Genomic DNA, 16,686 nt, shown 5'->3' with positions numbered 1-16,686 from the left:
GGCTGCCATCTACCCTGATGGGAAGCGTTGGGGCAGGACAGGCTAGAAGGTAACAGTCACTCTTACTGAAGTCATGGTTGTCAGAGGCTTTAAGAAAGGATATATAGAAGGAATGACTCAGGACTCACCTGAAACAGACTTAGTAGGTTAAGAACCCCTGGAGCTACTTGGGCATTTTACTGTACACAGGGCTACTGACCAGAGTGCACACTAATTCCTTCTAGACCAATATTTGGAATCTGACGTCAGAATCTAGATTCTACATGGAGGGATGTCCTCATAACCGGCACCTCAAGGTAGACACCCACATCCTGTACTTCTACAGATTATTGGCAATTCAATGGCCCCTGGGGTCAGAAAGCAGGTAAGGCCATTGGAAATGGGTCAAGAAGTCCACTCCACTGAGGTGGGCAGTCAACCCATGGGAGCTCACCTCCAGTTTAAGGATCACCAGTTAAGGTAGTGAGTTTTAACCTGTGAGTTTACCTTTGAGGCTTAAAAGAACCTCTCACAAGTGTCACATATCAGATATACTGCATATCATATAGTTACATTATGATTCATAATAGTAGCAAAATTACAGTTATGAAATAATGATAAAAATAATTTTATGATTGGGCATCACCACAACATGAGGAACTGTAGTAAAGCACCATGGGATTAGGAAAGGTGAGAACCACTGAGTTAAGGGCTACCTGTTTTTACCGGAGCTACTTTTGTGGTGAATGGCTTCTTTAGAGAGTTCTTTTCTCATGGCCAACCCTGATTTTACTTCCTTGGGGTGCTTGCTTTGGGTCCCCTCACTCACCTGAAGGATCCTTAAGGCAAGCCAGGAAGTTAATGGAGCATGGAGTGGGAAGGGTGAAAGGGGCCTCTTTACCCATCATTTCTTAGAGATGTGGTCAGAACACAGAGTAAGAGGCAGGGCGCCCCTTTTGACATCCTTTATCATTCCAGATACTCAATAGGAGGGGAAGCAGGCTTGCTGTATTTATTTATTTGTTTGTTCCTTTCTTTCTTTCTATCTTTCTTTCTTTCTTTCTTTCTTTCTTTCTTTCTTTCTTTCTTTCTTCCTTCCTTCCTTCCTTCTTTCCTTTCTTTCTTTCTCTCTTTCTTTCTTTCTTCCTTCCTTCCTTCCTTCCTTCCTTCTTTCTTCTCTTTCTTTCTTTCTTTCTTTCTTTCTTTCTTTCTTTCTTCCTTTCTTTCTCTATTGCTACACATCTTACAAGTGAAGAATCATCCATGAATTCATCCATTCAGTCAATGACCATTCATCAAGCATCTGTTAGATCATGACACAGTGCCCCATGGCTCTGCACACCCAGGGGGGAGGATGGATGCTGTCCTTGTCTTCAAGAGCTGGAAGTTGGGTCATCTCTCACTGCTTTCCTAAAGGCAGATAGATGTCTGATCTAATGAAGATGAGTGCTTAGAGTCTTTTGTGTGAATGCATACATCGCAGAGACTATAAACAGATGTTTAGAGAGCAAAACATTTAAAGCTGTTTAAGCCACTGATTTAACACAACCATTCCCATACCCACAAACTGGTTCTAATGGTCATATAAAGAGATGGGTTTTCCTAGTTAAACCAAGCAACTGTAGAACTACCTGAAACTGCTCAGGAATGTGTCCTAGTATCACAGCTAAAACTGAATACAGATCAAGCTTTACTAAGGGAATTAGCAAGCCACATTTGCTTAGAGACGTGACTGTAAACTGAAAATGTCAAAAGTCTATTAAAAGTCAATGTATCCATTAGAGATTAGGAAGAAAAACTCTTGTTTAAGATAAAGTCTTAATGATGGATTTGGTCAACCATGTCTTATTCTGTGAGGTCCTGCTTGAAGTCTGCCCACAGACACAGAAGAAACTTTGTCATAACCCACATGTGAGGTCACATAACTGACTAGCGGGGTCATGAGGAATTAGGCAGCCAAAATTGTTTCTTAATATTTAATGACCAAAAATTAATCAAAATAAATGTGCAATGCACCCGAGGTGTTCTGGCCATCCTACATTCATGTGTTGCACTGTGTAACCTTGGCTTTGAACACACATGTGTGCTTTGCCATCACATGGTACATGCCATCATAAGATGCTGCACCAACAAACACTGCCTAGAATGTCTAGGCTCAAATTCCAGACTGCTGCACGCTATGGCTGTGATGTTTTACTGCACATACAAGGGTTTCTGCTCTTACAGAGGCAGGGTTTAACATAATGAATAACAAAGACTTAATATTTTGCCCCATTATTTCTCAGCCTTAACTACCAGATTCATGCATCTTTGTACTGTGTTGTATTACAATATTCGATCTTAAAAGCTGCTGTTTAGTTTCTGACTTGTGTCTTATGAAATTAATTTTGGCTCAAGATTAGAACAGAATTTCCAACAATTTCTGAACTGGCTCTGCTGAACTGGCTCTGAACATATTTCTGCCATTTTGTATTATGTATTTATAGAAAACAGCATTCTAGGGACTGAAGGAATGGTTTAGAAGTTAAGAACATGCACTGTTCTTACAAAGGACCCAAGTTCAATTTCTAGCACCTATCCTGGGTAGTTCATATGTACTTGTAACTCCAGCGCCAGGGGGACCCAGTACTTCTGGTCTCTGCAAGCACCTTCACACACACACACACACACACACACACACACACACACACACACACACAGAGAGAGAGAGAGAGAGAGAGAGAGAGAGAGAGAGATACACATACACACAGAGACAGACATAGACTCAGAGATACACATATTTTCTCTCACACACAGAGAGACATAGAGACACAGACAGTCACACATAGATATACACAGACACATACACAGTCATACACAGATAAACATATAGAGGACATAAACACACACACACACACAAAGACACACTGAGAGTTAAAAATAAAATAAATCTTTTAAAGAAAAGAAAACCAGCATTTTCAGCTTTATGGGTTATAAAATCAAAGTACCATTTAACTCTGAAAAATGCTGGGAGCATTCCCCACTCTACAGCATCAGATATTCAACTAACAAGTGTGCCTGTCTTGTTCCAGTACAACTTTGCCTTTGCCCTTAACAAATGATAAAATACATGCATACCGAAAACTTTTAAAGTAAATTGCTCTATGGTAGATGGTAAGTATCTGATTTTATTCCTGGTCACATAGAATTTCCCTGATGAAAAGGTATTCCTAGTACCAAAACAAGAAGCCTTGCCTTGCAGGAGGCTCAGTGGACCTCATACTGGCCTGAATAAGACATAATAGTTTCAGCTTGTGAGTTACAGAGTCTCCATGGCATCTATTCAGTCCTTCAGCTGCCTTACCAAGGCAACTGTGGACAAGAGTAAACAAGCACATGTAGCTGTGTTTCGTTAAAGTAAGCTCGGCCAGATTTGGCCCACAGTCTATATTTTATCAACTCTTACATGAAGGTTTTGTTTTGTTTTGTTTTGTTTTTTGAGACCTTTTGCATGGTCTTAAGAGTTGGTATACTGGTTAGCGTTCCTTTAGTCAGATTGAAACAACTAGGTGACCCCCTAAAGGGAACCTCAACTGAGAAAATGCCTCCATCAGGTTGCCTGTAGGCAAGTCTCCAGTGCATTTTCTTGATAAATGAGTAACATAGAATGGCTTGGCCCACTGGAATCAGTGCCATCCCTGGGCATCGGTTGTTTAAAAAAGTGGTATGAGTCGCTACAGGTTCTATCACCCCTTTGTTGGGTATTTTAACTAATGTCATACCTGTTGGGTCCTGGGAGCTTTAGCTTCCTTGGCATCTGGGACTTTATAGTGGTCCCTCTTTCTGTTCCCCATTCCCCACTGCTACATATTTCTATTCACTTTCCTGACCATTTGGACTTTTCTCCTGTCTCTTCCCATACCTGATCCTGCCCGCCTTTCCTCTCCATCCTCTCTCCCTCTCAGATCCCTCCCTCCCTCTACCTCCCATGATTATTTTGTTTCCCCTTTTTAGGGAAGGATTGAAGGATCCACACTTTGGTCTTCCTTCTTGTTAAGGTTCATATGGTCTGTGAGTTGTATCATAGGTATTCTAAGCTTTCAGGCTAATATCCACTTATCAGTGAGACATACCATGTGTGTCCCTTTGTGTCTGGGTTACCTCACTCAGGATGATATTTTCTAGTTTCATTCATCTGCCTGAGGATTTCATAAAGTCATTGTTTTTAATAGCTGAGTAATACTCCATTATGTAAATGTACCACATTTTCTGTGTCCATTCTTTTGTTGAGGGACATCTGGGTTCTTTCCAGCTTCTGGCTATTATAAATAAGGCTGCTATGAACATAGTAGAGCATGTGTCCTTGTTATATGTTGGAGCATCTTTTGGGTATATGCCCAGGAATGATATAGCTGCGTCCTCAGGTAGTACTATGTCCAATTTTCTGAGGAACTGCCAGACTGATTTCCAAAATGGTTTTACCAGCTTGCAATCCCACCTGCAACTTGTTTCTTTACATCCTTGCCAGCATCTGCTGCCGCCTGAGTTTTTGATCTTAGCCATTCTGATTGGTGTGAGGTTAAATCTCAGTTGCTTTGATTTGTGTTTCCTTGAAGAGTAGGGATATTGAACATTTCTTTAGGTGCTTCTCAGCCATTCAAGATTCCTCAGTTGAGAGTTTTGTTTAGCTCTGTACCCCATTTTTAATAGGCTTATTTGTTTCTCTGGAATCTAACTTTTTGAATTCTTTGTGTATTTTGGCTATTAGACCTCTATCAGATGTAGGGTTAGTAAAGATCTTTCCACAATCTGTGAGTTGCTACTTTGTCCTATTGACAGTGTCCTTTGCCTTACAGAAGCTTTTCAATTTTGTGAGGTTCCATTTGTCAATTGTTGATCTTAGAGCCTGAGCCATTGGTGTTGTGTTCAGGAAATTTTGCCCTATGCTAATGTGTTCAAGGCTTCCCCCCCCCACTTTATCTTCTATTAGATTCAGCATATCTGAATTTTTTATATGAAGTTTTATGTGGAGGTCCTTGATCCACTTGGACTTGAGCTTTGTACAAGGAAATAAAAATGTATCAATTTTCATTCTTCTACATGCTGAACGCCAGTTGAACCAGCATCATTTGTTGAAAATGTTGTCTTTTTTCCACTGGATGTTTTTGACTTCATGGTCAAAGATCAAGTGACCATAGGTGTGTGGGTTTATATCTGGGTCTTCAATTCTAGTCCATTGATCTACCTGTCTTGTCTCTGTACCAATACCGTGTGGTCCAGTAGATAGGCATGACCCCAGTTGAGGGATGGGGCCACCTACCAATCTCAAAAATTTTAAACCAGATTTGTTCCTGTCTAAAGGAAACACAGGAACAAAAAATGGAGCAGAGACTGAAGGAAAGGCCATTGAGAAACTCTCCCACCTAGGGATCCATCCCATCTGCAGACACCAAACCCAGACACTATTGCTGATGCCAAGAAGTACTTGCTTACAGGAGCCTGGTATAGCTGTCTCCTGAGAGGCTCTGCCTGCACCTGACTAGTGCAGATGCTAATACTAACAACCAATCATCGGACTGAGCCTGGGGAACCCAATGGAAGAGACAGGCAAGGACTGAAGGTTGAAATCCCATTGGAAGAACAACAATATCAACTTACTGGACCCTCCTCCCCCCACCCCCCGAGCTCCCAGGGACTAAACCACCAACCAAAGAATATACATGGGTAAGTCCATGGCTCCAGCTGCATATGTAGCAGAGGATGGCCTTTTCTAGCTTCAATGGGAGTGGAGGCCCTTGGTCCTATGGAGGCCCGATGACCCAGTGTAGGAGGATGCCAAAGCTGTGAGTGGGGAGTGGGTGGGTGGAGGAGCACCCTCCTTGAGGCAAAGGGGAGGGAGGATGCAATGGGAGTTGTGAAGGGGAGGCCAGGAAAGGGGACAACATTTGAAATGCAAATAAATAAAATAACCAATAATTTAAAGAAGTGGTGTGAGTAAGTGATGGAAAGTGAGCCGGTAAGCAGTGTTCCTGCCATGGTCTCAGCTTCAGGTCCTGCCTTCAGGTTCCTGCCTCAGAGCCCCTGGATGTTGGAGATGAAGACAGTCCCTTGGAAGTGTTAGGTGAAACAAACTGTATTTCCTCCAATTGCTTTTGGTCAGTGTTCTATCACAGTCCCAGGAAAATAACTAAAACAGTAAGTAAGGTACACACTGGTCCCTATTTTTGTGAGAGAACCAGCTCAGACTGAGAGATTGCTTACTCTCTTATGCATGAGAGGGTGTGAACAGACAGTCCTGGGGTTTTCACGGTCCAAGTCTAACACTCTGTGACCACTGTACATAGCTCATATGAGAGAAGCAGGATAGATCAGGCAGCCCTGATGATCAGTCTTTCTGTTTTGTTCTGTCAAGAACAGGGAATTGATCATGTTTCCAATGTAGAGTATCATGTCGTACAGACAGACCCATTTCACAAGGAGGCTGGGTTTCTACTCCATTTCCACCCGGGACAATGTAGTAGCTGTGGCAAGAGGCCAGGTGCCTCTGGAAATCCATCATCCCAAGGAGGCTTCTGCATGACTACAGCACCAGGAAGGAAGGAGGTGGGACTTCCTTCCTTTCCTTCCTTTCCAGAGACTTTTTATCCTTGCAGGTGCATCAAGCCAGTGTAACTGCCCAACCCAGGCACAGTTTCTGCCATGTTGGTAGGATTTTAGAGAAACTATAATTGAGTTGAACACTGAGACAGCTATTGAGTCTCCTGAAGTTAGTTTTTGTTTTTGTATTCTGTTGAGATCCAGAAATTCATTTCTACTTTGCAACATCTTAATCTTTCTGGCTTTAAAGTGGAGCCCACAGTTCTCAACTGTTGCAGAGGAGGTTTGTGAGGAAAGGGCTCCCATCACACAGGAAATCCAGTAGCTTTGCTGTTATTGTAATTCAAAACAGGATAATGCCCAAGGATAGGAGATGGAATGGTTCCTTGCTTTTACTAAATTGACTTTAAGAATTCAGTGTGAATCAGCTTCATTGAGTATGATTTTGTATAACAGAAGTCAATGTGTTTGTTAGGGTGTTGTGCACAGTTGATTGAATTTTGACATATGCATATGCCCACACGTCCTGGTTAGCTTTGACTGTCAACTTGCCTAGGTACAGTCATCAGAGAAGAAAGCCTCAATTGTTGGCCTGTGGGCTTGTGTTTCTGATTGCCTAATTCTAATTTAAATCAATAAATTTAATTGACATAGGAAGCCCAGCTCACTGTTGGCAGCACCATCTTTTGGCAGGTGATAATGGGCTGTACTAGAAAGCCACTAACCCTGTGAGTGATCTAGTGGGAAGACCAAAAGGTAGTGTTCCTTTGTGGTTCCTGTCTCGGCTTCTACACAGTGATGGACTGTGACCTGGAATTGTAAGGTGAAACAAACCGTGTTCTCCCTTTGCTTTTGGTCATAGTGATTTTTTTTTTTTGTCGTTTTTTTTCTTGTTGTATTTTCTTTGAGACAGGTTCCTGGTTGTCTTGGAATTCACTATGTAGGTGAGGCTGGCCTCAAACTCACAGAGATCTGCCTGCCTCAGCCTCCCAAGTGTGCTACTATGCTTGGCTTGGTCAAAGTGGTTTTTTTTTTTTTTAATCACAACAACAGAATGAAACTAGAACCACTACAACCACACCATAAAATAGCACATCGCAATGACCCTAAAAGTACCTGAACCTTGCCAATCAGTTGTCCATCCTGGCCTCATGTAAATGCTGGCTTGCTTTATCAGTACTGTATTTTATAAAACATAATTTTTCATGATAGAAGATGTGTACTAGAGAATTCAGAAAATATAGAAAAGTATAAAAATATTATATAAATGTATTTTCTTTTTAGTGTGTGTGTGTGTGTGTGTGTGTTCCCATATATACATGCCCACGAGCATGCTAATGACAGGGGTATGGAACAGAAGCAGCTTCCCCAGTGATTGTTTAATGTATCTTTAATGATTGCATTTGAAATAATTATTTTGTTCAGAGACTTTCTGATTCCTTTATCTTAATTAATGATGCAAATTATGCCTACCAGTAACCTGCATTATTATTGATAGTTTTTTAAATTACAGTTCTATTTAGTTGTTGTTATTATGAAGAACACCATTGAGTTCTACTGAACCTAGGGTAATTGCCTTGTACTCGCTGACTTTTAAAAACTGTGTTATTTCCTATAGATGTTCTACATGTAGAATAATCTTTTTTTGTGAAGAATAGATTCTTTGCTTTCTTATTTGTATACTTATTTATTCTATCTTATTGATTTGGCTAAGATTTACAACTGAAGCTATGAATGGTAGTAATTGCAATTCTTAACATATCTACATGCTTCCATATGTGTATGTGTGTTGTGTGGGGTAGGGGAGGCATCTATGTACCTATATGCATGGGTGTGTTTATGAAGGTCAGAGGTCAATGTTGGTTGTCTTCCTCTTTTCTTATCCACATTGGTATTTGAGATATGGCTTCTGACTGAACCTGGAGTCATCTCTTCAGCAAGTGTGGCTGGCTAGCAAGCTCCTGGATTTATCTCTGTCCCAGCACTAAGGTTGCAAATACACGTTGGCTTTTATGTGGGTTCTGGTGCTTCCATTTCGAGTCCTCATGCTCCCCAGGGAGCACTTTACCCACTGAGCCATCACTCAAGCTCTAAGGAAATGGTTTTAATCCCTTTCTTATGAAGTAAAATGCTGCTTTATATATTTTAGTACAGCCCAATTTTTAGGTTAACAATTTTAATTCTATTCCTAACTTAGACAAACAATTCCTAGGATTTATAATGTAGTGATTCTGGCAATGGTTAGAGTAGTGGAAACCTGAAGAGTCATGAAAATCCAGAAATAGTATTAAACTAGTATAGTATGTTTTACAATAATTAAATATGCTTTTGCATATTCAATTTGTTGACAAAGGAAAGTGTTCATTAGTAACTGTCAAAATGAAAACTGCACTAAAACACATATTTCATCTCACTTTCATAAAAAATAAAATTAAATGTAGAAAATTTCTCTCTAATAACAAAACATTGAGATAGGAGTCATTTTAGTCGTTTTTTCTTTTTCCAATATTCCTATACTAAATATTTGCTTTTGGGAAACGAGTCAATTCATAACTAGGCAAGAAGTCATTCTCCTGTTTCCAAAGTTATTACAGTGAACATATAAAGCCATGTAACTAACCTTTTATTGGCAGAGATGTATTTATCTCTCTCTACTTTATCGGTGATCAACCCCTTTCTAAATGTGTTGGACCATTGTCATGCTTATTATATCGTTTCTGGGACCAGAGGTTTGTGCTGGTGGGGAGGGCATGGCAGAGCTGCTCGCATCACAGCGGGAAAGAAGCAGTATTGGGAAGAGACCAGGGCAAGATAGCGCCCTCAATGACATTCATTGGTTAGGCTGCAGCCTCTGGATCTGATCCTTTCTGCTGTATCAATGTGATAATCAGGATAAAACACTTAGATGATTCTCACCAGAGACTGTGGACTTTGCATTCACAGGAAATAGTTTGGAGTCTTCTACCTGGCAATTGGACAGCAACAGTCAATCTGCTTTCTCAAGCTCAACTGGTAGAATGCTAATAAATGTTTAACAACTAGCTCTCAAAAAACATTTTTTTAAAAAAATAATATAGCCCTTACTTTATCACATATGCCGGCTTTGTGGTAAAGTCATGATCACCATGGGCAATTACAAGCTCCACCAGTGAACACAGACTTCGGAATCGAGGTGTTCAGCTTTATCATAATCTCTAATCTATTAAATAAAGCATTGCCAGGAAAGATGAGAAGATCCTGCCTGTAGTTGGGAGGCAGAACTGATTCCCCAGCCCAACCCCATGATGCTCCTTGATCATCAATAGCCAGTTTACACACAAAGGCCTCCTTTGGCTTGAAGTACTAGGGCTGAGCACCACAAATACCCTTTCCCATTGTAGTGCACCCATCCTGTAGATAAAGCACAACACAGACACTGTGGAGCCAGCGAAGATTAAGCACCCTGAGTGCAAAAGAATTCTGGCCTGAAGAACAATACACAGCAACGTACAGCAGACTGTCAGGAGAGATGCCCCGCCCCGCTGCCTGCACAGGAAGGGTGCCTTCAGGCTGCATACTCCAGTGTCTTATATTCCAGTCAGCTCTTTTCTTCCATTTCCATAGCTTTGTTTTATAGAGCTGTGTCAACACTGCTGGGTTTCAATAGTCACAGTGAATTTCCAAATACGACCAAGACCCATATGACTCTTTTCAAAGAGCAATGCTAATCTGAGAATGAGCCAGCGTCTTCCACAGAAGGCATACATTTTTGGTCCTTATTTAAATTTAAGCTATTTACATATGTGTGGCCTCATTCTGAAATTTGGAGGGTTAAGAGGATTTTTTTTTTAAGACAGGGTATCACTACATAGACCTGACTGATCTGGAATTTACTATGCAGACCAAGCTGGCCTCAAACATCTGGAAATCTGTCCACCTCTGCTTCCAAAAGGCTAGGATTAAAAGCATATGCTATGGTGAGAACATCTCCCGATAGGTGTTTCTACTCAGTTCATGGCACACATCACTTGTCATTAGATGACATGCTTTCAGTCTTAGAGAAGGTCTGAGGGTGACCCAGAATTTGGCAAGGAGGACATGAGCCTGAATCACATCAAAAGCAGAAAGAATCATTGTTTAAACTTGAAGAGACAATGCAGTAAGACCATGCTTTACTGTGACTTTAAGTATGTTTACCTGTGTACATGCAGTATGAGAAACTTGTGAAGAAAATGGGGCTAGACCTGGCTAGCCCATGTCCACTCATTCATCCAAGAAGAACGATCATGGGCAGACACAAGAACGAGCAGAGCAGCTACAACAGGTTTGTTAACAGTACAAGTCTCTTTCAAGGAAGTCTGCCTACACTTGTGACAATAATAGCCAAGAATCAGACCCTACTAACTACACAGAGAGAACGGAGTGAGGCAAGCTGTATCCCACCAGAGTTAATCCTCGGGGATAAAGTACCAGCACCAAGCAGGAACATTTTCTGCCGGACCAAAAGTAGATTTGAGGACAGAGCCATTCCATGACAGGACACTAGCAGCACATGCTGAGCTGAAGCAAAACCGAGGGTAAAAGTTTAGAAACATTTTTATAGCAATTGATCAAAGAACTCTCTTTCTATAGAATCTGAAGACATTTTTAAAAATGAGGCTTGACTTTGAATATCTATCAGAAATTCACATTTCTATTGATTCATTTCACTAATTTTCTGTGACAAATTAAAAAGAAAAGAATATAAACCTTCTATTGACAAGCATCAATTAAAAAATTGTAGGTAATCTGCTGGGGTAGGTTGAGGGTCCATAGTTAGAGAAAGGGACTCAGGGAGATAGACAAGATTTGATAAGTGGAGAGGACCCTTGAGTTGCTCCTGAAGCCATGAGTGGGTATCCACACTTGGATGAGTTTTTCCTGTTGTTTTATAGTATGTATATTCATCCTGCACCAAGATCTGAACTGGGTCAAGCAGACACAGACATGGAAGGCTGGGCCTGTGAGGCCTCTTGGGTATGGCTATGGCACACTGATTCTTTGTTAGAATGCTACCCATTTACCTCCCAGCAGAGTGTAGACGCCAAGAGGGAAGGGCAAACAGCAAATCTTAAATAACAATTTCAGTGAATGAATGGATGGGTGGGTTTTATTTTTAACATCTTAGAATGAGAGGTCTGGGTAACTGGTGATATTTCAAACAATAAATTGAGAAACCTTTCCGAAAGGCACTGGAACCCAAACAACAGACTCAAGATTCTATCCTTGTGTCTCTGTAGGATTTCATTTGATGAAAGAATTCTACTCTTATATTTTTTTTTAAATACTGTATTAGATTACTTCTAAGGATTCTCCTAACTTCACTTTTTTCTATTGTAAGTACACCAGGAGGTAAGTAATAGAGGCTATGAAAACATTGGTTTATTCAACTGCAGCTGTACAAAAAGTAGGTGCAGAACATTTAGGGATTTGCTAGAATATTGGAGTTGCTGGGTTCTGCTTGGCTTGTAGAGACCTGGAATGAAGCTCCTGACTAGGTTTCACAAGAGGTATCCATGAGGCATGCTGAATTCTACATGTCATTATGTCTCAGTTGGGAGGGCTACAGTTAGGAAATAGTTTGTCCTTACACTTTAAGTCACAGCAGAGGTCTACAGCTGGTACATTTGATCAGGAAAGCCATCAAGATCCAGGATTCTTCTAACATGTGTTTTTTGTACTAATGGTCCCAAGACAGCTGCTTCACTGTAGGAGAAAGGAAGGAAAATCAAGTGGTACCAATTGAACTTGTCAGAGCTGTTGTGCCCTGTGAAGAGGGACAAGAACATTGTGTGCCCTGTGAGGACGGACAAGATTATTGGGTGCCCTTGAGCCCCATTGAGTAAGCCTTTGTTTCTGGCTTCTGTTCTCCAACTCCCTGATAAGCATAACTGATCTTGTAACATTGTGTCCTGCAGGTATCTAGGACAAGCCCCAAGGCAGAAGAATCAGCCCCTTCTCTTTGTTAATTTTTTAAAATTGAAAACAGATTATTCTCTCAAACAATACATCTTGACCACAGTTCTCCCCTCCCTCCACTCCTCCCAGCTCCCCCGCTCCCAGATCCATTGCCCCTTAATTTCCTATTCAGAAAAGAGCAGGCCTTTAAGAGATGACAGCCAAACAAGGCAAAATGAGCCACACTAACACAGGGCAGAAGCTCTCACATCCAGGATGTACAAGGCAATCCAATAGGAGAAAGAGTCCCATGAGCAGGCAAAAGAGTTAGAGACACACCCACGCTCACTGTTACGAGTTCCTCTAAACCACAATTCTAACTGACAGCCATAACACATACACAAGAGGACTTGGTGCAGACCCGTGCAGGCCCTACGCTTGCCACTTCAGTCTCTGTGAGTCCATCTGAACCCTGCTTAGTTGATTTGGTGGGCCATGTTCTCCCGGTGTCCTCCATCCCCTCTGACTCCTACAATCTGTTATCTTCCTCCTCCCACAGGATTCCCAAGTCACTGAAGGGAGGGAGCTGATGAAGACCTCCAATTTAGACTCTCTCTCTGCATCATGTCTGGCTGTGGAGACCCCTCTCTTTGTATAAGCTTTTGCCATAAGATCCCAAATGCCTCATAGGAACCTTAGGGTTTAAGTGGGTGTTCAAGAACTTTAGTCTCTGAGACAAGAACCCAGAAAAAGCCCATCTGGTCCTTTTCACATGGAACCTTTACCTTCTCACTTCCTATCTATTTGCCTCAGAAAGTAGATGAGCCAATGCTCCACTCTGTTTAGGAGCAGCAGAGACCATTCAAAGACACTGGGGGCCAAAGCCAACATCTGTTATATTTCTCTGCAGTCTCATTTCTGAAGCAGATGAATGTTTGGGTAGAAAGACTTGATGAGGGGTTTTCTACAGGTCTCCCAAAAGGACACTGAAGCCTTACTAGACTGCTGCTTGTTAGATTCGTATGGAGGGAGAAGAAACAGGAGGATTTCTGAGATAGGAACTTCATTGGGTCATCCTTCAGGCAAAAGCTTATTCAGTCTGGCAAGCAGTATGGTGGGGCTCTAAAATAGCATCAGTCCCACCAGACAAAACAGGATATCTACTATTTTTAAAATTTTAGCTTTTTACTGATTCTTTGTACATTTCACCTCATGCACAGCAATCTCACTCATCTTCCCGACTTTTGTACCAGTCCTCTGTCCTTGAAACTTCTCCCCACCAAAAGAAAAAAGTCTCACTGTGGAAGCTGTAGTGTGTCACTGTGTGTCCCACAGTGTACACTTTTGTCTGCACATCTTTGCTTGCAAGTGTTCATTGTAATGGGTCATTGGTTTGTTGTCCAGGCCGTTGGCTCCTGCTAGGCTATCAATACTGGATACTCCTCTCAGATATCCTGTTGTTGTCCTGTGTCACTGAGATCTTGCAGCTTTAGATCTGTAAGATCAGCCCCTTCATGGGCTCCAGCAGCTCATTGAAGGGGCAGATGTTGAAGTTGGCCAACACCATGGCTTCATCATTGGCTATTTATATCAGGCTGTTCCTCACTAGTGTCCAGTTCCCTCTCTCTTCATTGTGTTCACATTCTTCTGCTTTTCTTTCTCTTCTATCTTTCAACTGCTTACTTGCTCATCCTAGTGAGCCTGGGGCCTCTAAGTGTCTGGAGTTGTCTCAGGAGTGCTATGTCCTGCCTGTGCCGAGTGGCACTGAGCAGGAGTTGTCCTGGGTGTGTGGTCTGCCACCCAGGCCTGCATGGCACTGGGCTGAAAGTCAGCAAAATATCCACTCCTAAAAGTTTATGAGAGAAGGTGAGGTCCTGCATAGCAAGGAAGCAGGCTTAGTTAATATGTGATCTACATTATAGGATAGAAATAACTTGGCTTCCTCACAGAGGTTACTCTTTTGGTAGGTTGGGAAGCAAAGCTTTGCTAATGTGTGACCCACAAGTCACGACAACAATCAGACTACCTTGGACCTGTAAGGTGAAGTGTGTGTGTTTGGGGTGTCTAGGTTTTTCTTTAACCTGCTTGCAGCCTTCTTTGCTTAGGCCTGTAGATCTAGAGTACTCTAACAGGGCATAAGAGACAATTGCCTCTTTTGAAATGGCAGCAAGCAGCTCCAGTGGATGCCTGCTGAGTGTCCTCTGGTTCGGTCTAGATCTGGTATACGGTGACAGATCCCACAGGCTGGGAGCCCAGTCCTGGAAGGTTAACTCTCATTTAAGATTCTAACTCCAAGTTTTAGTCTGTAAGGTGTGCCGCTGACCCACAGGGTATTTATTAGGCTCCCTATGACCCTTCCTTGTTCTGTTAATTACCTAGAGCAACTCAGAAAACTCTGGGAAATGCTGCTTTATAAAACAGACCTCTAAGCATATCTGTAAAGCAGTTTTCAGGGTCATCCTAAATGTGGAGCTGGGGTCCCAGACAGAAGGAAAAGGAGAAGATTCATTTCTACTTGCTGACTCTGATTGCTTTGTGATCAGCCACCTCCCGTTCCTGTCGCCGTTTCTCCCCTGCCATAATTAGATTCAAGCTAAAATAAATCCTTCCTCCCTTAAATTGCTTTATCAACTATTTGATTACAGTAATGAAAAAAGTAACAACACAATACCCTTTCCAGATGCACCACCCTCCAGGAATCTCTACATTCAAGGGTTCTCAACCTTCCTAATGTCACAAAGCTTTAATACAGCTCCTCATATTGTGGTGACCCCCAATCATACAATTACTTTGTTGCTATTTCATAGCTGTAATTTTCTACTGTCATAAATTGTGATGTAAGTATCTGGTATTTCCTATGGTCTTAGGTGACCATAGGAAAGGGTCTTTCAACCCCCAAAGGCGTTGCTTACCCACAGGTTGAGAACCACTGATCTATACATGTTTAGCTTCAACAAAACACACCAAACCCTGACTTTGGGGTTGTTATGAGGCTTATTACAAAGGCATATTGATCATGTCATTGGCCTTTAAAGATCAACTTAACCTTCATCCATACTTTTTTGGAAGGTGGGGGATAGGGTAGAAAGTCTCCACCTTCTCTAATTGCATCTTGATCTTCCCAGTAACTGATCCCAGGCCTGAAGCTGCCCAGAGGAATATCAACCATGAGTTATATCATCAGCATGCAAAGACCATACTAACCTATGGATGATTTTAGGGGCTTCAGGAGCTAAAATGCATGAAGCAACAAGAGGAAGGTCAAATTTCACAACACTGTACTTGTGTCAGTAATTCTTAAGAGGGGTAAACTGAGTTCCCACATTCCCATCTTCTATATGGTGAAGGCCACATGTCTAAGAAGCATCTCCCTCAGGCCTTCCCAGAAATACATATGGCAACTGCAACCAAAATACACTGAGGTCCTGCTTGGCTCCATCAGACACGGCAAGAAATCCTGAGTCATGGCCAATGCCATCTGCTGGGAACAAATTTTAATCTGTGTCTAACACCTCACCCCACATCAACCAGACTCATGAGATGTATAAATTAAGAAGCTATTAATCACTCACTGTATGAGCATATTTGTCATTGTGTAAAATGCACCAACAATTCCTATAAAAGACAATTTCTAACTCAAAAAGGCAACCTACCTTCCCAAGTCTGATCCGAGAGATTTTGGGAACATACTTGGGAACAGAGTGAAATAAATCTGGGTTATAGATTGTTTTCTGTCCCACCTCTCACCTTTGTAATTATTATCACTGTAGTGAGGAGTTGTAAATCCCAACTTTGTGCAAAATTCACAGGGAGCTCTTCTAAATTACATGGCGGCCAAGAGTCTGATTTTTCTAAAAGTCTTAGAATCTATTGACACAAGAGCTGTCATACACCTAAATCCTAGGGGACTATGTCTATGCAAAGATGGGATTATTTAGTGTTTTCTGGTGCCAAGACCATCACTGCTTCCCACCCCCACCAAGCCCCCACCTAGACATGGAAAACCATGGAGGCATTGTATCAGAGACAAGGGTTGGTGAGGAGAAGTACAGGGAATCAAAAAGAACAAGATAATTAGAAAAAAAAACTCTGAGCTTCTCCCCATAAAAGAGGGTCTTTTAATTTTCATTTGTTTGTTTTGAGACAAAGTTTCACAGGGTAGCCTCTATATGAGGAAGACAAACATTCTGAGGGAGGAACTTTGGTGATAAGAGA

General features: G+C 41.7%; 1 protein-coding gene across 1 annotated transcript in view; it reads left to right on the top strand.

Moving 5' to 3' along the window:
* Positions 1-290: 290 nt before the first annotated feature.
* Galnt14 (polypeptide N-acetylgalactosaminyltransferase 14) overlaps positions 291-16,686 on the top strand; it is a 286,185-nt gene continuing 269,789 nt past the window's right edge. Inside the window, exon 1 of the mRNA XM_028778972.1 lies at positions 291-364. Within this exon, the coding sequence (XP_028634805.1) occupies positions 341-364 (24 nt within the window). The 5' untranslated portion in view covers positions 291-340. The remainder of the gene's footprint in view (positions 365-16,686) is intronic.

This window comes from Grammomys surdaster, unplaced genomic scaffold (assembly GCF_004785775.1).
Source record: "Grammomys surdaster isolate TR1022 unplaced genomic scaffold, NIH_TR_1.0 343, whole genome shotgun sequence".
NCBI classification, from domain to species: Eukaryota; Metazoa; Chordata; class Mammalia; order Rodentia; family Muridae; genus Grammomys; species Grammomys surdaster.
The sequence above is the reverse complement of the archived record's forward strand: the minus strand, read 5'-3'. Positions and strand labels throughout refer to the sequence as shown.